This window comes from Melospiza melodia, chromosome 13 (genome assembly GCF_035770615.1).
Source record: "Melospiza melodia melodia isolate bMelMel2 chromosome 13, bMelMel2.pri, whole genome shotgun sequence".
NCBI lineage: Eukaryota > Metazoa > Chordata > Aves > Passeriformes > Passerellidae > Melospiza > Melospiza melodia.
In genome coordinates this window covers 15,094,022-15,119,130 of record NC_086206.1, presented here as the reverse complement: position 1 = coordinate 15,119,130, position 25,109 = coordinate 15,094,022, and the positions used below count along the sequence as shown (strand labels likewise).

Here is a 25,109-nt window from a genome sequence, read left to right as displayed (position 1 = left end):
CCCCCACGCGCGTCCCCTCAGAAATAAACCACCACAAGTACAAACCTGCAGACTCTTTTTATTAAATTCTCCCATTTCATCTGTACAGAAAAAAAATGCACATTATTATGTTCAGAAGTTCAGTAACATCTCAAAATTACACAGCATGGACATGTAAAAAAAAAAACCAAACAAAAAAACCCAAACTGAAACAAGGAGCGGCCAGGATTTATACACAGAAAGGGTAAACAATTTACAAAAAAAAAAAAAGTCTCGTTAATGTCACATTTAAAAATAATTATAATAATAATAAAAAAAAAAGAGACTACGTTCAAACAGCATCTGCTGTACAACAGGAATCCGCTGGGTCTGCTCTGTACACTGCGGGTGCTGGGGAGCCCCTTCCCCCGCACCCGGCCCGTACCCACAGCTATGGATCCTCCCTCCCACGGGGCAGGCACACCTTTCCCTTTCCCTTTGCTCCTAGTTCAGGATTTCCCAGGCGAGCACTTCTATCTAACTCAGTCAACGCAGGGGCAGCAGGGCTGGGGGCTCAGGGTGCAGCGATTCACCCTGGCAGGGATCTTTGCGTTTGGGTAGCTATGGAATCAAATCTGGGTGCTGTGCAAGGAGGAAATCTCGCCTCTGGCTAGTGAAGAGCAACGCTGTTAGTCCTCCCTACCCCAGACAGCGTTCAGGAACTCAGCGGAGCAGATGCAGAATTCCACCAGCACAGGACACTGGTAGTGCCAGCTGAATTCTCTCTGGCACGTGTGAGATTTGGGTCTCCCCTAACCATGACTCATCGGTGGAAGCAAAAATGGCAGATATGGCTCCCAAACATGGACACTGCACAAAGATCAATACCTGGGAGCTGCCTGGAGGATCTGAACCCCAGAATGAGGAACGTGCTCTTACACAAACCCACACTAGAGTTGTTTAAGTCCACAGAGCTGTCCTTTAAATAGGGACAGAGGTGCTAGATGAAATATTCTGGTTTCATACCACACTTGTGCACTCATACACACCTCAAAACTACCTTTTTTTTTTCCTAAACAAAACCGATAAAGTAAAAAACCCTACAATCTTCTTTCACTAAGTAATAACGTTGTATTTTAACAGAAATCACCATCCAGCTTCAACACAATTCCTCTACAACATTGTGGGACTCCAGCAGTCCCTCTGGCTTATCCCATTTCTTCCCTCTGTACCTACCTGCAGTTAGATTCTGTACTCGAGACAGTCACAACCCTTATTTTCCATACAATGCACTTAACTGTGGATTCTTTCAGAGCAACACTGATTATATCACAGTGTCAGATTCTGGAGGAAATGCTAACATTTTGCTACAGAATTATTCAACCTTCACTAGGGTCTTTCCAGCCCTTTGCAGTGACACAGAAAAACGGATACTCAGCCCAGTCTGGTGGGCAATACTTCAGGTGCCAGGAATTTTGTTCCCACCCAGATGAGTTACTCCAGTAGCCTAATGACAAAAGTGAGGCAGGAGAATCCCAAGCTGAAATTCTCAAAAGGACTTGATTAGACTCCCTAGGTAAACAATAAATAAGCTCATTACTGGGAATGAGAATGAACTGTAACAGGCTAGCAGGAGTGAATTATAGAGGTGCACATCATGCACAGTTCCTGACACACATGCCATCCTTTAGGAAGCCTTTTTAACCCTCACAGCAGCAGCAGCAGGAAGCAAATGGAGAGCTGAATGCCTTGCCAGATCCCAAACATCCAGCTCTTCCATCCACGCCCTGAGCACCAGCAACAAGTCTCACCATCTCCTAAACTTCATTCAGTAGAAGGCAGATTTATCCAGTGAGAGGTAAGGATCATGAAGAGGAAAGACTACCACAGGCTCTTCCACACCAACCCACTTGTCCTGGCTGACTGCAGCTACTGCTAACACTGTTGAACAGAGAAGTTATAAAGGCTTTCTCAAATTCAAGGCAACAGCAGTGTTTCTTACAACCACTGCTCACAGCTTCCTACCAGGGTGTTGAGAGATTGGCACAGGCTGCTCAGAGAGGTTGTGGACTCTCCATCCCTGGAGTGTTCAAGACCAGACTGGATGGGACTCTGAATACCCTGGTCTAGTGTGCAGCGTTCTTCCCAAGGCAGGGGTTGGAATGAGATGAGTGTTAAGGTCCCTTCCAACTCAAAACTGTTCTATGATTCTTTCTTTCTTTCCCTGCAGTGGAAAATGATTATCTGCAGGCAAGATGATGTGTTGGCAACAGCACAACCAGGTTATTTTTGGAAGAGTGCTCCTGTGGGTTTCTCTGCTTGCAAAACCTCTAGATTTTTAGGCATACATGAAAAGGAGAAGAATGTTTCAAGACTGTGACTTGTATATTTTTAGTTGGGAAAAAACCCAGATCTGGTCATCACCAGTGGTAGCAGATCCCTTTTTAAAACATTAAAGATAATATACTCCATGATAAAATGGCCTGAACACCTTGTCAGCCTTTAAAAGGTGGGTCTGTGTCTACTGTGACAAAAGGTTTATTTAGTATCCTACTTTTTCTTCCAAAGGCCTTGGGCCACACACCTCTAACAGCATCACAGTGCACTCACACAAACTGTGAGCCTGACACTGGCAGAAACACCACCAACCACAGACTAATACACTGCAGAGCACAGACTCCTACTGCCATGCTTCAGGCACCCTTACCATAACCTCCTCCAAATATAAAAGGGAAAAACCCAGCAAGCCTTATATCTGAAAGTAAAGAAAGTCACCTTCAGAGCTGAACAGGGTTTACATTTGGAACTATGGCTACAAACCTACAATTTTCACTGCAATGTCTTTTGGAATTTAGTGGAAGATGCTATTTCTAGACAATAAACCATCTAATTAGGCCTTTCAAGCTAATCAAGTTACAAAATGCCTTCTCAAAAAGTCACAACAGTTTAAAAAAAGCCCTCCAATGGCAATTTAATAATGCCAGATAGACATTTTGGAGAAGCAGGGCTCGTGCCAGCAAGCAAGGCTGCACCGAGATCCCACTTCCCTTGCTGGCAGCTCTGTGAGCACACCCATCTTGACAGCAGTCATTTCAACACTCACTCAAGTGATACAACACACACTTCTGATTGCCAAACTAATATTTGTGGAGTTATACACCTGTGCTACCTCAAGAGACCAAATTAACTGTTTCTCTTCTGCTCCATGCTGACTGACAGCCAGGCAAGCTCCCTTAGCACCAGGGAGGAGGGGCAAGAGAAGGAATTCAAGGCCTAAATTCAGTTTTACCTCACCACTTAACTGCAATCCTACCATACACTAACTCTCCACTGAAACTTCATTGCTCAGGCTTTTGCTGTTGCTTGTTTGTGTTCACAGTACTTTGCTACAAAACCAGAAGTGTTTGTGAGACTCACTAACATAGCAAGTCTGAACCCAGACTAGTTTGCCATGAGCAGGATGAAGGTATATTTGCAAAAAGCTTCAGCAAAAAGTCATAGCCAAAGCTCACAATATTTGGTATATGCCATTCTGTGTGTACAGCATCACCAGAATCAGCTGGTCCACACTCCAGAGTGTCTCAAAACCACCTCCACTGTTCTTCTAGAGAACAATGGGGAGAACTGGAAATGCCAGGTCTTACACAGGAGTGTGCTAAGTGGGAAAATAAAGTTATGGTTCAAGCATCAGCCTAAGCTGGACACTTTCAGGCACATGGTTTTTACCACAGCACCCATGGGTAAGCACGTCCTAAAGGTGAATCAAACATATCCTCCTGTACACATTGATTCTTGTGCAGCATCTTCTAGATTTCATCAACAACCCCATGTTTCAGTCAAAGCACCTGCCTGATGAGCTCCACATCTCCTTGTACCTGAGGAACACAGATGATGGTAAGAAGAGGCCACAACTACTGGTGCAGCTTTTCCAAAACACCTTCTCTGGGCTCTTGGGTCTAAGTATCAGGTTCTGGAAGTATAACTATACATAGCACAAATGCACATGTTGATGGTAACTATGCAAGAGCTAAAAGCTACTTCCCTTTAAGATCCAGATGTTTCTGCCTTTCATACCATACTATCATTCTTCCATCCACTTGGCAGGACTGGCACCTGTGTCCTACATCCCAGGAAAATGCCATTAATTGTAGTTGTGGAGATGAAAGCCACTCTTCAGTGCCACCATGCAAACCATTAAGATCCAGAGTGTGGTTACAAACCACAGTGCTAACCCACAGGTAACCATTACACAGAGAGAGAAGACAATGGGTGTTCTGGTGCTTTCTGCATCACTGACAGAGCACTGCACTGCCAGTGTGCCAGTACCATCTACACACAGTTAATTTGGAAGGGTAACAGCTTAGCAGTAGCAAGGTAAAATAAAAGGAGTGTTAGAATTTTACTGCATCATTGCTAATAAAAAAGTTGACTGAGTAACTGCTCAGAGCACTTCCTGCCCACTGACACTGTTCACTACTGACAGGCTCTACATACCTCGTGTCTACATCGTGCCTTTAATCTACTGAAACACAAGTTGTATAGCTCACATGAGTACTCAATCCTGGTCAGTATTTTATTCTATCTTGCGAGCAGCAGAGGAAGAAAGGAAGGACATCTTTTCAGCCAAAAAAATCCACAGTCACATAAGCAGGATATTCACTAGGAGATGACACCAGTGGTTGGTGTCCTTAGGTTGTCCAAGACTATGCTCTGAAGATGCTTTACACAGACGAGCAAGACGTCCAAAACAAGGCCAGCTGTGGTGTAAGATGCAATTTACCCTTTAATTTCCTGCCTCAACTTCACCCAGCCACAGAGGATGACTAGATTTCAGTATGAACCATTACCTAAATCATATAGTCGGTATGCAGAATATGTCTGTCTTTAAAAATTTACTTAAAAACTGCTTGAGCTGCAGGTCATATCAGTCTGATTTGGAGAGTGAAGGCAGTTCCAACAGTACAACAGAGACTTGTCTACAGGCAGGTAAACGAGAGTCTGCTAACAAAGGGGTAACAAAAGCTGCTGGCTGGGCTGCCAATGTTGCACACAAACTTTCATAGGATGAAGATGCCATGGATGAGATCCAGGATGGGAAAACTGAGCCAACACCTGCTGCTTTTCTAATTTTTTTTTTTAAATTTTTTTTTTTTAATTCTCCTCTCACAAGAGGGGGTGGGTAGACTATACAGAGGAGGGCTGTACAAAACTGGGCACTGGGCAGGCATTTCTTCAGCAGGCAATCCAGGCTCTACCTGTCCTTGAGCTCTCTTGTCACCCGCTTGGTGATGCGTCCACACATCAGGCCGATGAGGAAGAGTACACAGATGCCAACCGTGATCACAGACAGGATGTAATTCTTGGATGGAGAGGTCATAACTTGCATGGCAAGGTCAGAAAAGCCTTCTGCTGGGGCAACCTGGAAGTGAAAAGGGAATAAATGAGCCAAGCTGTGCTTTCCATGCAACCCTCAGCTGTGACATTTACCAGCTTTAGTGTCCGGTGCTGCTATTGCGGCGTCCTGTCATTGTTACAACTGGCCTGAACCAGAAAAAAGCAGGTCTGCAATGATTCACCTGAAGGAGCTGCTGTTCAGGAGACACCTTTATAACAGGAAGTTTTCCTGCCCCTATTTCATTGCCCCACACCTTCTCTGCAGGAGACTAAGCCCTGTGTGCACAAAAGATAGTTTAATTCTGCATTGTTAGGGACACATCCCAGACATTGTGAAAATAAGATCTAAGTTCTAAGAAGACAACCTGATTTCAGTTTTTCTGGACCAAACTCAAAACACTAAACTTCATTTGGAAACAAGAATTTCATTACAGTTGAAGTTTTTCATAAATACCTTGCAACAGAAAGATCTAAGGCATTAAAAAATTGAAATAATTTACATATTCACCTTTGCAGCATAGCTCCACATTTCAATACGATCATTAAGGCGTTTCTTGCATTCAGGCTGCAACCTCACACGCTTATCTTCCAGAGCTTCCATTAAGCATGACATTTCTGTAATGTGCAGAAGATGGTGTTACAAAATAGAAACAGTGGCTCTGATAATATGGTGCAGAGAGGGCTCTTCCACTCTCATGAAGGCTGATGGTTACAAGGCTTTCTAAACAGACCTGGCAGACTATGCCTGAAGCTAGCAATTTCACCAAGATTCATGATCAGTATTGCATTTGGAGATGCAAGGAATTTTTACTTCCAAAAAGAAACTACAGTACGTATCCAATATATAATTCATGTGGTTTACATGAGATTTTATGAAGTTTTATAAATCAGCACCTTCAAAGAGCTGTACACTCTGAACTCCATGCCACCAGCCTTTAGAAAGAGCTAAGATCAAATTCAGTTCGGAAAAAACACAACCTTATCTCCTTAGGCGTGTTAGGCGTTTCTTTTGAACAACAATACATTTTGAAAGGTTTAACTTCCTGACTTTTCACACAGTTTTGTGAAAAGGAAATGGGATCACAGTGTTCTGGTGCCCACAGAGGGGCTTGGCCAACTAACTCATAAGCTCGTTTAAATGCTCATATAAGACACAGGCATAAAATTTTGTATTTTTTTATTTATGTTGCCATACTTTACTAATCCCTAATTAGATGTTTTCTGCTTTGCAGTGAAGAATTACTTGGCTCGTAGCAAGCAGACCACAGACTTAGTTAAACCAACTCCAGACTTTTAATGCACAACTGCCAATCAAGCACTTGCAGGCAGAGCCCTCTCTAAGCTACAGACTTGGACACAAGGAAAGACTTCTTAACTCCCATTAATCTACCACTTCTGCTGCTGTTCCATCCTGGTGTCTACAAATGACTGGTGGAAATACCTTGTATGGAGGATTACACTGGTAAGAAATGCAGGTTAAGTATCTCAAGGCTGAGAGGTTACACAAGCACAGCACGAGCACTTACGGCGTCCCCTCCCTGGCGGGATGGCAGCACAGTGGTGTTTGATGTCCAGGGCACAGGCTGTGTGGAGCACTGGGTCAACAAAGATATCTGCTTTGCTTTCCTTCAGCATGTTGAGCACTTCCTGCAGAGGAGGAAATTACAAGGAAGTCTCAGAAAAAGGAGACAGAACAAAACTCACGCTGATCAATGTCTCTGAAAGGTGTATCATCTTTTCAAATCCAGCACGGTGAGAAAATCCACCACTGTCCTCAGATAAGGACATAATATGAATGCTGGTTTAGGCTTAATTAAGTGTCCTGCTTTGTAACATTCCTTAAAATACTCATATTAATCTAAAAGACAAAGGCAGTATGCCAGGACTACTTCAGTTAGAACTAAAATCAGGTGCCACAGTCATGGCACAACTCATTCAGCCCTCAAACACACAGCCTGGGCCTAAGAAAGCCTGCAATGGAGATAGCACAAGAAGGAGGTTAGTAACAAGAACCTTTGGCAACCATCATCAAGAAAGGATTCAAGTCTGGAATTGCAAAGGAGGAACTTTCAACATAATTTTCACTGGCAAATTGAAATTGAATTGAATCACTGCAGGCCAGAACTGAGACATATAGGGAAATTTCAGCACTCTGGCCTCATACTAGCTAGAATATGACCTAGGATGTGATCTGGAAAAAATCACAGACTTCTGCAGGGATGGAAACTTTTTAGAACAACCAATTTATTTTCTTTACCTTTTTGCACATCTCAGTTTTTATTTTCAGAAGATTCACTTTCAGACATTCTTCCACCTGCCCAGTCTGCTCCTGAGCTGCTGCTTCTTCTGCACACAAGCTGGAAATCTATTTTGAAAGAGGTGTTTTAACATAAGTAGTTCACAACAATCATCCTTGCCTTTTAGCACTTTTATATCTCAATATGTTAGTTCATCACAGGGTGCAGCTGAAGAATACATGATGAGATTCCTTCCCCCCCAAAATCCCCAAAGCCAAATGCAGCCTGGCTCATGCAATATGCATAACCCTTTGAAAGCCAGCAGCAAGAAGTCAATATCACTGTACTGACGAGGAGGGCAGGGAAGAAAACAGCATGGAAAAAATGTGCAAGTATGAAATAAGTAACACTTGAAGCATGACCAACTCTGTTACTAAACATAAAAACTCAAAGCCTGACTGTATTCCAGTTAAGGCTGACAAGATCAGAGAACTGACTTCTTTTTGACAATTGGAAAGAAGGATTTTTCCATAGCCACAAGTACTGATAAGATCCCAGATGAAATAATTAACTTCATATTAGCAATGCACAGGAAACTGCAACTCTTGTGTACCGGACAAAAGTCACAGCAGAGAATCTAACTAGCAAGAAGCAGTTCAAAGGGAATTTTTTGTTTTACTTATTAGGAAAGCATGCTCTGAGAAACAAAAACCTGTTACACAAAGGGAGCTTTCATCTGCAAAAGCAGCTATGGAGTTACTCTCCTACCTCATCAGAACAGTGCATCTGAAGCTGGGGATCCAGCCGATAATCAAGGGCTGATTCCTGGATTATCACTCGAATTTGGTCTTCGCAGTCGGGAGAGAGACGCTGTTTGGAGGAGACAGTCACTAACTCACTCAATGACCTTTGGGAATCAACCACTCTGTACATTAACCTGTATTCCATAATATTTCTATAGGAACATAAAAAGCCCCTTTAGCCTGTTATATACGCTGAACACACCACAAGCCCAAATTTTATTTGTTATTCAATGACTGTTGATCAGCACAATCTGCACATTTTCTCTTTTGCAGACACCAGCTCTACTCACCTGATCTGCATATTTCAACTTCAGGCATGAGATGACTTGACCTTCCAACTCTGTATCATCCTTGGCCCTATTCAGGATATTTTGGCAGAATTTTGGTATGTCTGCTTTGCATGCCTTCCTGAGCACGGGGTTTAAGCGGTAATCTAACCAGAGAGATGACAGAACTTTATTAGAGCACACATCTCTTCAGATTACAGAGCACAGCACTCAGAGATGGGATAGAAATTTCCTGGATGATGATATACCATCAAGGAACATAATTTTTGGGGAAAATAGTATTTTTCATAACAGAATTTCAAATTGTGAGGTAAGAGCTTCAGGAATAAGGAGAATTCAACAACACATGCTGACCCTCAAGAATTTGACTAAGGTCAGCGTGTACACAGAAAACACCAAAGGAGAATAAAACAAAACTGATACTCTTCCAGCCGTGCAGAACATCTCAGGCAAGCAAGTTCTGGTTTTGTTTCAGAAGAAGGTACCTGTGTTCTGTGTAATCTGGCGCTTGGTAATCATCTGCTTGCATTTAGGATCCATCACTTCACTGTTCTTGTTTTGTTTCAAGCACTGTAACATGTTTTTTGAATCCGCCTCTGGACAAAACCGCTACAAAAAAATCCCCAAAACACAACAAGCTGCATCATTAAAAGCACTTCATAAAAGTAAACCCAAACCCAACCACCAGCTTCCAATTCATGGAAGGGAACAGTGACCTGCCCAACAGAGAGGTATAGAGCCACCCTGCCTAGCTCCAACATCTCAGTGATATTCTCTGAATTGACTATGGGCTTTAATGTCCCTGCTTATGGACTGAGCATTGAGCTGGACAGTCCTGACTGGCTTTCTCAAAAGCAAATTCCCTTTATTTTCTATTGTTAAGAAACAGTATGCTTGGAAAGAAATACCTACCAAATTAGGTCTCATACTCAACTACTTTTGTTCCCATTTATTTTAGAAACTAAAAACTCAATCTTTTAAATCTATGCACATACTGCTGTCCTGTGTAAATGCTGCTTGGACAACACAACAGTAAAGAGTTTGTTAGTGCCACTCAGGGCAAACTAAGACCACACACAAGGAGAAAGCAGAGAGGAGCTCATTACAATAATTAGCCCATTCCCACCTTGAATCAGATAGTCAAAAGTGAACCAGCTTACCCAAAATTCAGATCAAGGACCAAGGTCCTAATTTCTTCTGTTAGAAACTAATTCTGTGGGTCTAAGATAAGGCTTTTGCATCTCCAAATCGTCACTATTTTGATGAGATCCCAGGTCTCTTTTTAAAAACATGTGTCTGAACTGGAGAGCAAATAACTCTGAGGATGTTCTTCATCAGACAAAATATGGAGTCACTGCATACAGACCACAAATACTAGTGTTCCAGGGCCTGGAATTCTGGCTACTGTGAAAGAATGTCTTATATGAACATTCACTGCTGCTTTCTACATGGTACCACTTCCAGCTTCCATTTCTAATTTGAAGTTATACATGATTTTGCCTGCCCTATCAATTTGATAAAAGTCTGTGTGCACCAGGTCAGGAGTGAACTGAAGATTTTACTCTTCCCTGTAATCATAACTTCTTCACCCTTGCTAAAAGCCAATCCAAATCCAAATTGACTGGATGAAAACTGAATTAGGAGCCTCAGCACAGTTTCCCTCACCAATTCTGCTGGCAGTTGGGAAGACAAATTTATTAGTGCACAGACTTTGATCAGGAAGTTGAAAGAGAAGAGCCCTGAAGAAACCTCAGCCTGATTCAGAGTTAAGAAACAGATTACTTTGCAAAAATGCAATCACATTTCTGAAACAAGCACAGCAATGTTGTAACAAGCCTTTATGGGAAGCTCAAAGCAGACAGAGCTCTTATATTCCAAGTCACCCTCTCAAATGAGCACACTACCATTACCTTGATCATCTGCTTGCAGACCCTCATGAGTGTGTAGTCCAGTTCTGGGTCCATCATCTCTGTCTCCTGCAGTTTAAACACCTTCTGGTGGCACCGTGTACTCAATTGCTTCTTGATTTCTTTCAGGCATTCAATAATCTACAACACAACATTGCAAGCATAATGGACACACTGTTGATATAATTCTGTCATACACAGCCATGTGCTCCCCTAATGACCACCTTCATCTCATTTGGGCAGTTCAGCTCCCAATGCCTAGATTTTATCAAAGTCATTACCATTGCTTATTTCCAGGACTTGCTTTAAGCTCATCTTTTCTCACAAAGATTTAATGAGATGAAGAGGGTCTCTTGGACTTATTCCAGAACCACAAATCTCATCCTGCAGACATTATGCCTACAAAATCTTTAGCAACATTTGCAGTAAACAGCTGCTAATAGCTTGACACCAGCATAAACTGAAGAATGAAGGGCTCACAGCATTGCATTCACCCAGTACTAATGCTAGTGGGCCAGTGGAAAAGAAAGAAATTAACATTCCAAAGTACTACCAAAATATTTGACTGATATCAAAATGAAAATCTCAAGCTGCACTTACATGGGCAAAAGTGTTCTTCAAAAGTTTTCTGAAATGAAAGTACAAATTAAATTGTAAATTATTAATAAATTCCATTACCTGAGCATTGCCATAGGGCACGTTCTGGCAGTAATTCTTGATGTCACTTTTACAAGCCTCATACAGCTCTGGTTCAAGTCTGATATCCTCAGTCTGCAGGAAAAATTACAACATGAGCCTTAAAGTAGAACTTGAGACTATTTCACTTTTTTAACCTCTTAACTGAAGACCTCTACTCACAAAAAGTAAGCAACCCTCACAATAGGCATTGAGTTTCTTTGAATATAAGGGGGGTCCTGGGTGTGAGAAGTGGTGTTAGGAAATCAACCTGGGAATTCTCTGCAGCTATTCCTCAGCTTTTTAGACTGAAGAAAGAGTTTAAATCAAATTATAGAGCTAGCAAGTTATTTCCAATGCCTCTCCTACAAGGGCATCATCACAACTGTCCAAGACAACTAAAATCTTTCCACATGAAAGCTAAAGGACATATTAACAGCCACCCATCTAGTAGGTGATCTGGAGGATGTGAATGAAGTTTCCTGATTTTGGTGATGCCCAACATCTGAATTCCTCCATACAAAGGCAAGAGTACTGCCTCTCCCGATATGGACCTACTTAAGGTGAAGCTCTGACACTTAAACAGTATCTACAGGACAAAGACCTTAAGAGTTTATTACTGCAAGCACTGCAGCAGGAAGTTGAGAGGCAGCTTTGCCTACCAGAACAAACACTACTCCTATTTATCCATTGAGCAACTTGAAGCAGCTGGAGTCGAGTTGCTTCATCTGTGCTTGTTTCCTCAGTCTGTAAAATGGAGCTTTTGTTCTCTCCTAGAGGATGTTAAGGACATCAGAATGTGTAGCACGTTGCTGTCTAACACTAAACATAATCACTTCTAGCTGAAATTCCAATGACCATTTAGCTTGCCTTAGCCTTCACAAGACATTTAAAGGCATTAAAGCAGACAATCAGTACTTTCACCATGAAGGGCAATTGAGCCCTTGTAAGAAAAGGGGAAAAAATAAATAAGATACATCTTACAAACAAACTTCCTCTTTTTTGCCCCAAAGGTGGACAAACCAGGAAGCTTTAATGGAAGGTCCTCACTACAAGAGTGGGGAGGACAAGAGTTTCAGGCATGTTTACCATCTCCAGCTCCTCCACACGCAGCTGCTTGCGACACTTCAGAGAGACCCGGTGCTCCTTGGCATCCTGCAAAGTATCATTGCGCACAGTTGTGCTCAGACAGATCACCACATCCACCCTGCAGTAAAGAAAACAGCCTTTTATTCATTCACCCTTCACTAAGACCAGACAAGGTTGATATTGGATTACCCCACCAGAGAAACTGACTGCAATAATCCAAACATAGCATAAAATTCTTGTGCATCTGTGCTTACTTCTGGGTAAGTTCTATGTAAAGCAACCATATCACAATTAAAACCTAAATTGGAGTCTAGATCAGCACACAGGAAGACATTCAAAATGCCACCAACCCCTCTGCTCTTAAGCCATGTCAGCACTTCAGAAAAGTTTTGCTTCATCTCAGAAATAGACGATGGTGAATACCTACATAGCATTGCAAGCAATCCTTTTACACTATGGGAAGGGCATTTACCTCATAAAATGCAAACAGTCTTGCTATCCACAAACAGGACTGACCTTGTGTGTAATTTAGCCTTACACTATTGCAGTAGGACATTAAAAAAAATCCCTTAGACTGCAGTGAATAAACCAGATTAAACAAGTGGGATATTTTCCCTTCCCAGATCAGCAACTAGAACAAAAGTAGTCTGCCTCTTAGAAGACAATAAATCTAGCAAGGATATAAGACATTCTGGGACATGCAATCCACTAATTGTAATAATTAGCTAATTTCATAGCAAGTAAAATAAAGAGGACAGGCTTCTATCCAGGAGTAAAGCAGAAGTAATTTTAAGAGGCAGGCCTCTACCTTAACCAGAATACAGTCACTAAGGGAACACATACAAACTAATCAGTCTTTAAAGGAAGTTTTCAGTCCTATCATTAAATACCCTGTCACTTAATTACACTTTATACTGTTTGGGCAGGAGCTGCATACTTTTTTTTGATGTTGGGGCACAGTTTCAGCACATCCTCCTTGCAAGCCATTTTGAATTTGTACGAGAACCTAAAATCTTTCATTTGAACCTGAAAGAGAGAAATGAGGAGGAAAACAACTTCAGTCATCCAGGGTTTAAAACAAAAAAAAAAAAAAAAAAGCAAAGTGCTGGCCAAAAGAACATTTGCTGAATCACACAATTAGCACATACTTTTGTTCAAACTTAGTAATATGGAAGCAAGGGAAATGCTGCACTGCTGAAGAAGTTGGGACCCTGTCTAGCAAATGCCAAGGAGAAAGGAAGGGCTGAAAAAAATTCATCTCCAGAAGTGACCATTTATGACCAGGCCTGCAAATACAACTGCCTGAATTCACAAGAGCTCTTTAAATACAGTAAAAAAATCAATTTCAAAGAAGGAGCTAATTTCATAATTAGCTAATTCCCAGCCATACCCTGAAAGAACAGAACAGGCTTCCACTGATAGCAGAAAAAAGTGTTGCTCACCAGCTGGAAATGAGTAACACCGATTGCACATTTTTCATTCATTTCCTTCTGGTGTTTGTTCTGTATTAGACACTCCATCAGGTCCCCAGAATCAATCTGGTTATCTGCAACCTCCTGAAGAAGAGAGGAAAGGCATAAAAATAAACTGCTTTTGCAAGTCATGGGTTTTACACTCTTGTAGCCCACTGTGACCAGGGAATATGGAACTTGCAGTTCCACTCTCCATGGTGAGCTCCCTATTAACTGACCACCCTTGAGCTGCACCACACAACTGCAGCACACAGCTATGTTTATACAGCTCAGGAAAGAACCATCTCAGAAACAGACACACTTCAGACTCAGGAGAACACACTGCAGACAGTGCTTACATGACATATTATAATCAGGGGCCTCCACTGCTCTTTAACTGCTCAGCCCTACACCAGTGAAGTTATTTCAGCAGTGCTGAGCAGCTGAACAGAGTACAATGGTTAGACATGCCTGCATGTAAAGGAGAAGGAAAAAAGTCTAGTATTTAACTCACTGTAAAGAGTGTTTTTTGCCAACTACAGAGCAATTTTCATCTTCAAACTAACTTTGATGCTAAGGCTCTGATAGCAGCAGAAACATTAAGCAGAACTAAGAATTTATATTTCAGGGTGATATTTTTAATTAAAGACTTTTGGAAATTATTACCTCTGATTTTACCTTTGAGGTGTAGCAAGAGCTAATACTAAAACTCTCTAATTTTTCCCACTGAGTTTTTCCTCAAAGATATTCACACCATTACAGTGTACTCTACTCACATGACAGAATGTCTGGATAATGGGCTCACATGCTCTCATAAGCAAGGCTTCAATTTGAATGTCCTGCAGAAAAGACAGGTTTTCATTTTCACAGTGAATGCACAAGAGAAAAAGACTCTGGAAAAAAACCTGTGATAACAACTCAAACTCAACCCAGTTTACAGGGTTTTGAGAAATGCAATCCAGACAGCTTTGCCCTTTAGCTCTGGAAATCCTAGGGTTCACTCTTGCCAACATGGCAAATGCAAGACAAGCCTTCCAGCTTAAGGGAAGAGCCTGGGCTCCACAGAAACTCCTGGCTTGGATAATTCATTCATTCTCCTCCAAACTAGGTGCTAGAGCATTAGAAATCACCTTACATCTAGGCAGGAGTTGAAGATCTGGCATAGTTCTGATAAAACCAAGTTTCTAACTACTGGAAGAGAACTTTCCCTAGGGCACTTTCCCTAGTGTAAATTTTAAGAGATAAGGGGAACAGTCTGGGTCTTAACAGTCAAATATACAGCTTCATAGAAGAAGTAAAGCTGCCAAAGTCACTGGAAGCCTGTACTGATGTACCTGGTGGTTATTGCTTGCCAAATTTTTGTGGCTGGGAGGGAAGCTGCAATACAGTACTTAAAACTACTTGCAAGCAAGACCAAAATCTCAAGTCCAACCACATATCTTGACTTGTGTTAAAGTTAACTGGGTTCCTGTGCAAATCTTAGTTTTAGTACGATAAGTGACCTTTAAAGCAGGAGATATGGCATCAACAGCCTGAAATCCTGAACTGTTGGTTATTTCTTTTCCTCAAGAACCTCCAGGAAAAATTCCACTGTATGGCGTAAAAAGGATGTACTTTGATGCCAGACCCTAGCTGCATTTCAACAGCTCCTCTAACCTCAGGTTTCTTCATCATTATTAAAATGGCATGGTTAACTAGACACGCTCATCTATTCCCTTTACCCCAGGCTGAAGTCCACTCACCTCAGACTCCAGCTCAGTGAGGTTTCCCACTATGTCTCTGCAATCAGACACCAAGTCATCAAGATGGTCCTGAAGGCATTCCAGCTCCTACAGAAACAGACATCTTAGTGTGATCCAAGAACCTAAGCTGAAATTCTGGGGTTAAAACATTATTACACATGTGAAACTGCCCTCCTTTTTGTAAAGTCCTAAATCTCATTTAATCCCACTCCTCCACTAGCACTCCCAGAACACACATACATAGTAATTACTGAAAATGGTGGTCTAGGATGTTACCTTACCACTTGTTCTCAAAAGCTGCATGATGTGCTTTCACTTCTGGAATATCCCATTTAATCTGCCCTTTCCATAACCCTAAAGAGAGGTTAGATACCCAGCCTATGATGGGCACTTCAGAAAGACAGGGTGTCTACAGCACCTGCTGCAGAATGGTCCCTTCACTACAGCCCTCCAGGCACAGCAGTTTAACATGAAAGTATCTGCTGAAACTTTGTTAAGTAGCTGCAGATGTTACTTTGGTTCTGTACAAACACAGGAAGCATGTCAGTACTTGCCAAATGGAAATGGGACAAAGTTTATGTGGGAAATATCAAGCTTGTAATAGAATAGTATAAATAAGAGGGTTGACAGAGATAGGGTTGCTTCTTTAAAGCCCTTTTTGCAAACTATCCCCTTCTCCCTTCTCATTCCACTAACATCTGAACATGCAAAGCTTTTCTGCACCACCTGTCTCAGTCTAGTGCAGATTGTGTTTCAAATTGCACTAATTTTTAACATGTTTTCCACTATCAAGAGGCAGCAAGACATCCTTTTATCTCCTTTATATCTTTCCCACCCTTTGCAAACAAAGTAACATATTGTGTACAGTACCTGCCCTGTCTCTGTTTTTTCACTGCACCACTTCCCCAGGTCAATCATGCACTTGTCCTGGAGGGCTGGGTCCAGCTTCACATCCATGGCTCGCTGATGGAGGATTCTCTGCACCTCTGCTCTGCACTCTCGTGATAGCTGCAAAGAGAACAGGGAGTGTTTGGCATATGGGGTCCCTAAATTCACACAGGGCAAACAGGATGCTGTCAGGTGAGAGTGACCACAAATGCCATCATCAATCCCAGAAGGCACAGAAGTCCTGCACTGCTCAGCAGAGGCCTGCCAGGGCCCCCACAAGAAATGAGGGCTCCAAAAGAGCTTGGAGCTCTGTCCTTTAGTTTAGATAGATGCTCCTCTCATTCAACTAAGTTAAATTTTATATTTTTAAACCTCTATTTTGCTTTATGAAAGAGATGTCAGATCAGGTCCCCAGGCAATCTGCTACACCTTCACTCAAAGCTACAGACCGACTGTGGAGAAGAAAGTCAAAATAGCTCATGCCCTTAATACCAAATGGGAAGCCCAGAATAAGGCAACACAGTCCAGCTGTAATTTCTGCTCAGCAATCCGCACCACAGCATATCAGAGTCAGCACTTGCAAGACAGGAAGAAACAAACTGTAGGAAACCAAGGGATACTGGTGTGGTGCTTATCCAACCTAAAATGCACCAGTTGAAGCTTAAAGTTGCATACATTTAAAAATCCAAACCCCTGGAAGTTACCTAGCATTCTGTCAACAGCACTGGAAACAAATACAGGTCTAACCTCCCATGGGTTTATTCCAAGACTCAATTTCAAAATGACAGCTGCTCCCTTAGCCTACTTTCTAAAAGAAAAACACATTTTAAAACCTTTTCTCTCTCTGATAGATTATTTGCAGGGTGGCTATTGATTTCTCTGGTCAGCATTAATATAAAATGGAATGAAAAAGTCTCAACTCAGCAGACTAAGAAACCACATTAAAAAAAATTATTCCTAAAAGAGATGCTTTCAATCAATACTTGACCTCTGCCACAAAAGACCTTCTAAATCAAGCTGTGGAAATTAATTTTTAAACTGGGCCATTGTGTAAACCCATCAACTCCTAGGGACTGTGTACACTACAGTGCCAAAAGAAATGGAACTGAGTACCCAGGTGCTTTCATCTGAGTGCCCTGCTAAAGGCACGAGAGGGCAGCAAACTTGAAAAGAGCAGCTCTCAACCACAAATGTGATTATGGTGGATCTCCAGACTGCAGGGCAGCAAGTCAGATCCCCACTGTCGTCTTCAAAGACAGCATAAGCACATTTACCAGTACAGCATGCTCCAAAGAACTGGAAGGATGCATTATATCAACAGGAAGAACTATATGGAATATAATCTGAAGCTGGGCAAAAATCAAAACTTAAGTAGCAACAGCCAAGGAAAGCTGATCTTGAAACTCCTTTTTGCATAAAACCAATTTTGCATCTATGCTGTCTATCTGCAAGGAATCACATTCCTCTTTGGAAAGACATGAGGGAGGACTTGTACTGGGTTTGAACTGAAATGTTAAGTTGGTGTCAGCACACAGTTCGCTCCATGGGCCTGTGACACTGGTCAGTCATACTGCTGGGCCTATTCTGCCTCACCAGAACAACCACCCAGACCTTCAGGACACCCTTGAGGAGGAGCTGGGCACCCAAAGCAGTGCAACCACCACCTACAGTAAATGATTTAAAGTAGTGTGTCTGAGTTCTGGCAGTTTTAGCATTGCGTGTCAAACTTCCGAAGAGGTGTGCAACCCTTCTACCACAGATCAACCAGCAACAAGGTGTCCATCAGCACTCACCCTCCTTCCCTGCTCCTCTGTACGATATGCATGCCTGTACAAGCAGGAGAACACAGCCCCTGGAGGCATCAGCTCACTGGTCTCATTCCAGCCGTGGGTATGGCAGAGGCGGGAGGCGTCCCCCTGACACTTGCGGTAAAGGACCGTGTCCAACCTGCAAACAAAGGAGTCAGTGCTGGCACTTCACTCAAACATGCAATGTTTTTCATATCCCAAAATGCTCTGGAGGCAGAAAATCCACTTCAATTTTCAGGCACCACCAGGACACCACGCAGGAGCAGTGTCTGACCAACTGAACCAACAGGTGGCCTCAACTCAATTCGGAATCAACTCCCTAAGTAACACCAAAATATTTAATTACAGATCAAATTTTCAACTCTTCCCGAAGCACCTCCCATTTTCTTCTGCAGTATGCCAGCCAAATGCTGACACATGAGAAAAGAAATCATCTCCTTGATGCCCTGAAGCAGCAGAAAGGCAGGTACATACCACATTTTGCTGGTGTAATATCTTACACTTTGTACTGCTGCCATTCTGAAACATCATTTCCATAAAAATCTCAGTTGGATTGATTCTGTCTGCCCTGGATTTGAGCCAACTGCAAACTCAGTGCCCCTGCTTTGCATATATGTGCAGATGTCTTAAGATGAAGTCTAATTACATGAAAGCTAAGTGAGATATTGCTAGCCTTCCAAAATGGAATTTTCATATCTATAAAACACTACAGGAAAAAAAATCAAGTGATTTCAGTGGACACAATGATATAGACAATGATAAAGGTATCAACAAAACCCCTACTACTCTGTGCATCTGAGGCACAAAGTCAGTGCAACAGATTCATAAGCCAGTTCTGGGGAACAGTGGTTGAACAAAGATAAAAGCAAATGCTGCCCAGCCTGCATTATGAATTAGTATTATTCTTACTCCCAGGAAAATGCAAATAATCAGTCTTCCTTCTTCCAATCATTTAAGTTTGACTCAAACAATGAATTACCTCGTGGAAACAGTACAGGCAGGAGACCCAGCAATGAAGATAAACAGGAAGGGGGGGAAAATTTAGTATTCTTGTCTACCTATGGAGATAATTACTCAGATGACTAAATGAACAGCCAAAAAGCCTTAAACTCCCTGCTCCACAAAGCCCCATCTTTAAAAGCAGAAGGTTCACAGAGCACATCAGCTCTCAGCTACTGGCAATGCTGTCCATAAATACACAACTTGCTCTGAGTCAAGATTTTCACAATGTTTGATCTGAACATTCCTTGCAGTAATCAAAGCCCAGGACTTCTTGCCTTACACTCTTTGTGGCCACTGAGAACAATTATTCAATTTCTTGCAGCAACCCCATTTAATGTACTCTATTTCCTCACCTCTCAATCTTCTTTAGAAGACAAGCCAAACACTTACTCTTTCCTCACTGGTCACGTTTATCAAATTTATTCTCTCCTCATCCTAACCAACACTGACACAAGGGGCTTTGTATGTATTTAAAACAAAGCACTGCCATCTCTGGATGAAAAAGATGGAAAAGTAGTGCTCTGAAGGGTATTACATCTGCTCCACAGGCTGTAATCACACAGAGAAATTGAAAAAAGCCAGAAAAGGAGGCAGGAAGCTTCTCACACAGTGAGTCTTTGTTATACTTAAAAACTTTGTTTCCTTAAGTTCCATATTGTAGCACTTGGAGTAGATACAACTGGCTGCCACCTGCAGAGAAAGTGACCTTTGTAGTCAACAGCGTCAGACAAAATTCTTTAATCAAAGATGCAACAAATTTTAGAACTCAAACTTGAGGAGTTTTTAAGGCTGCATCACTTCTAAAAAAATACCTGATTTAAGTGGCATCACACCTTTTCTAAGCAGCTTTTGCTTTTAGTGTTCTACACAAGCATTAACACCCTACTCACCTGGCATACTTGAAAGTCCTCTTCTGAACAACCACAAGCTCTACTGTTTTACAAGGAACTGCTAATGCATACAAACACTTATTACAAACAACAGGTGAAGATAAATCTTGTTTCACAGTACTCACTTCCAGTCACGAGATATAAAATACTGGAGCTCCAGGAGCCTATGCTCACAGTCTTCTACCATTTTCTCAGTATACAAGTGCTCCATCAGGCAAGACAGAATCCTGCAAACAAGAAAAAGTCAGGCCACAGACTGTTAAAATAATGCTGAGCTTCCCTGTAACAGCTGGTGTTGCCAAATCAGTCGTCCAGTGAACCAGAGATAAGATGCTGAAACTCAGTGAAGATCTTTCTCTTCCTTCAAAAAGACTACATCTAAAACAACAAATACAAATCTGATATACACTTATGTTCCATTGTTTTAGTTATCTCAGCAAGTCTGATATACAACAAAATCATAAGGAGTATTCCATCAAAAATCTGGCCCAGGGGAGAATACATTTTCAGACCTGAAGACAAAGGAGAAACCTGTCTCTGCAGTATGGGTTTGCTTATCTGGCCTTTCCAGGTTTGTCACTTTGTGATACTGCTTGAGACTTACATGGTTAGAGAAATTAGCACATCAAATGTTACAAACTTAAGTCTAAGTGCCTGTGAAAGCTACATCCTTCACCAGTGCTCAACCAGTCCTATAAAAACACTGGCCTGCTTTTACAGCAAGAATGGAAACATCTCAGTGCAGCTCTGTATGACTGCTCTGGAGTAACTAGTCTGGATAGGTTTTAGTGTCTCTACAGCTCAGCCACACAACCTTCATGGATGCCCAACAGGGAAAAAAGCCCCAGCTCTGAGTGAGAGGACCTACATGGGGTCTCCAGACCGTATGTGCTTGCAGGCTGTCTGGATCACCGACTCGCAGGCCTCGTTCAGCGCGCGGTCGATGCGATAATCGGCACCGGGGTCCGTCTCCTGAATCAGGGTTTGAAGCTGAAGAAAGGAATTGTGGACAGGAAAACAAATGTTAAAGACATAAATGAGACTACTTACAATCTCTCAGTGTGGTAATTCTGTGCCAGTAACAACACCATGATGTATGAACTCTGCTCTGCAGTGTTTTATTTTAAGAGCTTGTGCTGCCAACCCCAGCACTGCTGGACCCTAATTATCATTATGAAGTAGCCCAGGAACATTGTATGAGACCAGTTACACACTGAAGGTCAGCCATGAGCAAGCTGACTACTTACATACCAATTTACAGAACAGAACAGGTCAAATTCTATTTGCTTACTGTATTTTTGATCTGTCTTAAGCTTTGATGGTAGCCTTATTCCATAAGGCTGACAATACCAAATGCACAAACTTTTTGTATTTTCCTGAATACTATTTACAACTGAAACCTGAATCAATGTCTTAAGATAGTGTGCCTATCTACAAAGTTTAAACCAGTTTTTTATCTTTTCTTCTTGTGAAACAAGTATTCTGACAAAAGCTGCAGAAAAACAATTCTCTTTTTAATAAGGAAACATCACTTAGCATATTTAGCACTATGTTACAAAATCAAATGTGGACACAGTCCATACCAGCTGAACACTAATTTGGGAGGTGTCTGCTGGGCCAGGGGAAGAGAATTTGGGTAAATCTCAGTTTTGGGACAAGGATAGCTTCTGGACCTTAACTCAGCCAAGGATCCCCATGCCCTACTTCATTTTCCATCAAGCTGTAGATTTCCAAAAACTGATGGAAGGCAGACTGGTATCATCATTTGGCAGGCAAATATTCTCAGCTGACAAATTTGAAGGGGGGGGGGGAAGAGAGGTTGCTGAGAAGGCAATTGGACACCAACATCAAATGGTCTATATGCTCTTAAGATCTTGACACTTAGTTAATGATTTTTGTCACTGGCCCTCAGCCCAACTAAATCAAAAGCACAGTTACAATTTTATCCTCCCCCTTTCAAAGTCCGCACCTAAACACCACCCAGGAAACTCTCAGGGGCAAAAACATCACAAAATACAGGCAAGAAAAAAGCATCAGAGAACTGGAGAAAATACAAGCTAGCACTATTTATCCAATGGGAAACTTGCAGTCATGAGGAGAGACCACAGATTGCCTGGGACAAACTCAGATTTCCTGCAACTTGCTCTTAATTATGCCCAGCCTCAGCCTCTAAAGGATGCAGGCAGCTGAGAAAAGCACTACTTATAAAAAAAATTTGGGATATTTTCATTAAATAATAATAATAAAAGAAGCATTTTATACATCTCTGACAGTGGTCAAACAGAACCTTAAGGTCAAACCTTAACTGGATGTGTTCTTTACAAACTTTCTAAGAGTCACTGCAAGAGGAAGAAGAATATTATGGTTTTGCTGGTGCAGAAACTCACACAGCCTGCATGGATGGGGAATACTCTGTGTGTGTAAACTTCTGGGATTACTTCAAGCCAGGTGATTTACAAGATGGGTGAATAGAATCTCAAACCCAACACTTTCTTACACACAGAGATAAAATAAACTGGACAGAGCATTATGTAGGCAGATTCTTTCTCAGGTTTCAGTTAATTGGTATTTTTGTTGCTATCAAGTGGAAGAGGCCAAAAGCACACCAGGTACAACAGCTCAGAAGAACTGAAGCACCTCCTTATCCCTCCACCCTGTTCTGGGCACTACTGCAGAATTCCTGACCTTAATGCTCAACCACATGCACGATGTGCAGCACCAAGCCAGCTGCCCTGACTGCAGGGAAGGAGGAATAATTTGGCACCAGTGATAGAAGTGAAGGATTGTATAGGATTTTTCCTCCCTCACACAACAAACCCTTAGAGCTGAAAAGCAGCTGGATAAACTTTACAATGCTCTGAACTTTTATCTTGGGCATGGAACTAAATTTACAATGAACTACCAATTTAACAGCTTAGAAGTTGGAAGCAAGAAATATATGCCCTTTAAGCAGGGATTGGAGTTTTATACACTCAAAGGTCTGAATTGAAAAAACCCCAAAGGTAAGACCAGGGCAACATAGAAGTCACCTATTTGAAAAACACTTTATCAACAGGTCTAATAGAAAATATTGCTTCCACCAAGCAGCACCAGAGATGCTAGACCCTGCCAGTACAGCTGCAGCCCTTTGAAGGGCTGATGCTCACAATTAAGTGATATTATCTCCTATCTGATGACTTACCACAGCACACACACCCTCCCTGTGGGCAGGATCCTTTATGAGGCTCAGCATACACCCAGGGGCCCTCTTTCTAACTTAGAAACTTGAAAACTTACAGAAAGCCATTGCTCCTCTACCATTCACAGAGCTTTAGCATTTTGGCAAGTTCACCACTCAAACTGAGACTAAGCCCCCACACAGCTCTGACATTTGGGTCTAGATGTGTTTCCTGCACAACAGCAGATAGGTGTGAGCACAGACTCCCACATGCAAGATCACTCTGGCTGAGGTGTCTCACAAGAAATGGAACTCCTCAAATTAAAATACTGGGGTTTGAGAATGTCTAACAGTGCATTTTGTTCAAAATTTTAAATACAAATAATCACTCATAATTCACCTGCAGGAAAAGGTACTAGTCAATGCTCTTGCAGGAAATTGAAATGGAGGTTCTTTGGTTGTGCTTTGTTGTTTTAGGACTCTTTATATTGCTTCTGGCAGATGGGCTAATGTCTTCCTTTCATAGGACAAGCACAATCAGAGCAAACCTTCACAGACAGGACAGGAAGTAAAACCAGATCCAAAATAGATGTTTCCCCTTCCAATTGCCTCTGGCAAACTTTTTAGGCAGGTGTGTCTGGACATAGAGCTTCTACAAGGAAGAATTTCAGGACAACACCTGCTGCTTTGTGTGAGTCAAGAAATCAAGGTGCTGTATTAGCATTAGCTAATGATACTGCTAAAAGCACAAGGATGTGAGTTTTTTACTCTATGGAAAAGACAACATCTGGAGATGGACCCAAAGCACTGCAGCAAGCTCTGCTGGGACCATCCCAGAGCACTTCTGCTGTTTTCCTCTCTTTCTATAAGTGAAAATATAGGGTAAGGGCACCACAGACAACTGCTCCATCATCAAGAGCCACAGCAAACCACACACCAAAGGTGCTCTCTAGGTACCCAAAAAGAACTGAAATGGCCCCAGCTTACTCTGAAGGATGGATCTCTAACTTCCCTTCTTCAGGGATTGCCATATGGGCCAACCTCATGTGACAAGCAGTTGAAGCCTCCAGCCCAAATTCCACAGTATCTGTAAGAGCTTCACACAATATTCTCTTCCTTGCAAAGATAATTTATCTACCTTTAAAGGTAAAAGCAGAAAGCTCATTCTAACACATTAAGTCAAAACACAACAAAGCCATTGACAGCTGAGCAACCCTTACCATTCAAATACAAAAATTAAGAACAATCAATTCTTTAGTACTTCAAAAGTTGTAGGCAGCTATATAGTAGTACCATGTCAGTCTTCAGAAACTCAGAACATTGGAATGTTTATCCTGTTCTTGCAATCATCTATTTCCTCTTGCCCATAAAAACCCAGACAAGCTTAATGAAGGTATAAAATCAACATTTAATTTGCTTTCTCCTGTCCTTTGACCAGAGAAAAAAACACATTTAACTTGAACGGGGACTCATGGACAATCCTATTTGCTATTGCATCAACTTACTGGAAAAAAATAAAACAGTAGCTTAAGTATAAGATAACTAAAAAACCTTGAAACTTGCCCTAAATTTGTAAGATATTTTTCTCTGAAAGTTTGAAATCCCATATCACTTGTGGGGGCCTCCTGCTTTGATTAATTACTTGTTCTGAACATGCATGTCGTGATCTAAAAGTTATTCCCAATATTAACTGATCTTAGGAACATTTGCAAATAATGAAATTCTGGAGCAGCAGTTTCAATTTCCTATTTAAACAGAAACAAATATTCAGTTTTTCACACAAAGGCTGCAAAGCTTAAGTCATGCACTACAGATCCCTGC

The 25,109-nt window shown here is 41.8% G+C and overlaps 1 protein-coding gene across 1 annotated transcript in view; it reads right to left on the bottom strand.

Moving 5' to 3' along the window:
• Positions 1-38: 38 nt before the first annotated feature.
• The window catches only part of GLG1 (golgi glycoprotein 1), an 82,298-nt gene continuing 57,227 nt past the window's right edge, over positions 39-25,109 (bottom strand). The window contains exons 9-26 of the mRNA XM_063167879.1: positions 21,000-21,121; positions 20,257-20,358; positions 18,225-18,378; positions 16,414-16,551; positions 15,544-15,630; positions 14,578-14,640; positions 13,793-13,906; positions 13,288-13,376; positions 12,351-12,468; positions 11,265-11,357; positions 10,590-10,727; positions 9,165-9,288; positions 8,683-8,825; positions 8,358-8,459; positions 7,610-7,717; positions 6,879-6,999; positions 5,861-5,967; positions 39-5,377 (exon numbers count right to left, since the gene is read on the bottom strand). Of these exons, the coding sequence (XP_063023949.1) occupies positions 5,210-5,377; positions 5,861-5,967; positions 6,879-6,999; positions 7,610-7,717; positions 8,358-8,459; positions 8,683-8,825; positions 9,165-9,288; positions 10,590-10,727; positions 11,265-11,357; positions 12,351-12,468; positions 13,288-13,376; positions 13,793-13,906; positions 14,578-14,640; positions 15,544-15,630; positions 16,414-16,551; positions 18,225-18,378; positions 20,257-20,358; positions 21,000-21,121 (2,091 nt within the window). The 3' untranslated portion in view covers positions 39-5,209. The remainder of the gene's footprint in view (positions 5,378-5,860; positions 5,968-6,878; positions 7,000-7,609; positions 7,718-8,357; positions 8,460-8,682; positions 8,826-9,164; positions 9,289-10,589; positions 10,728-11,264; positions 11,358-12,350; positions 12,469-13,287; positions 13,377-13,792; positions 13,907-14,577; positions 14,641-15,543; positions 15,631-16,413; positions 16,552-18,224; positions 18,379-20,256; positions 20,359-20,999; positions 21,122-25,109) is intronic.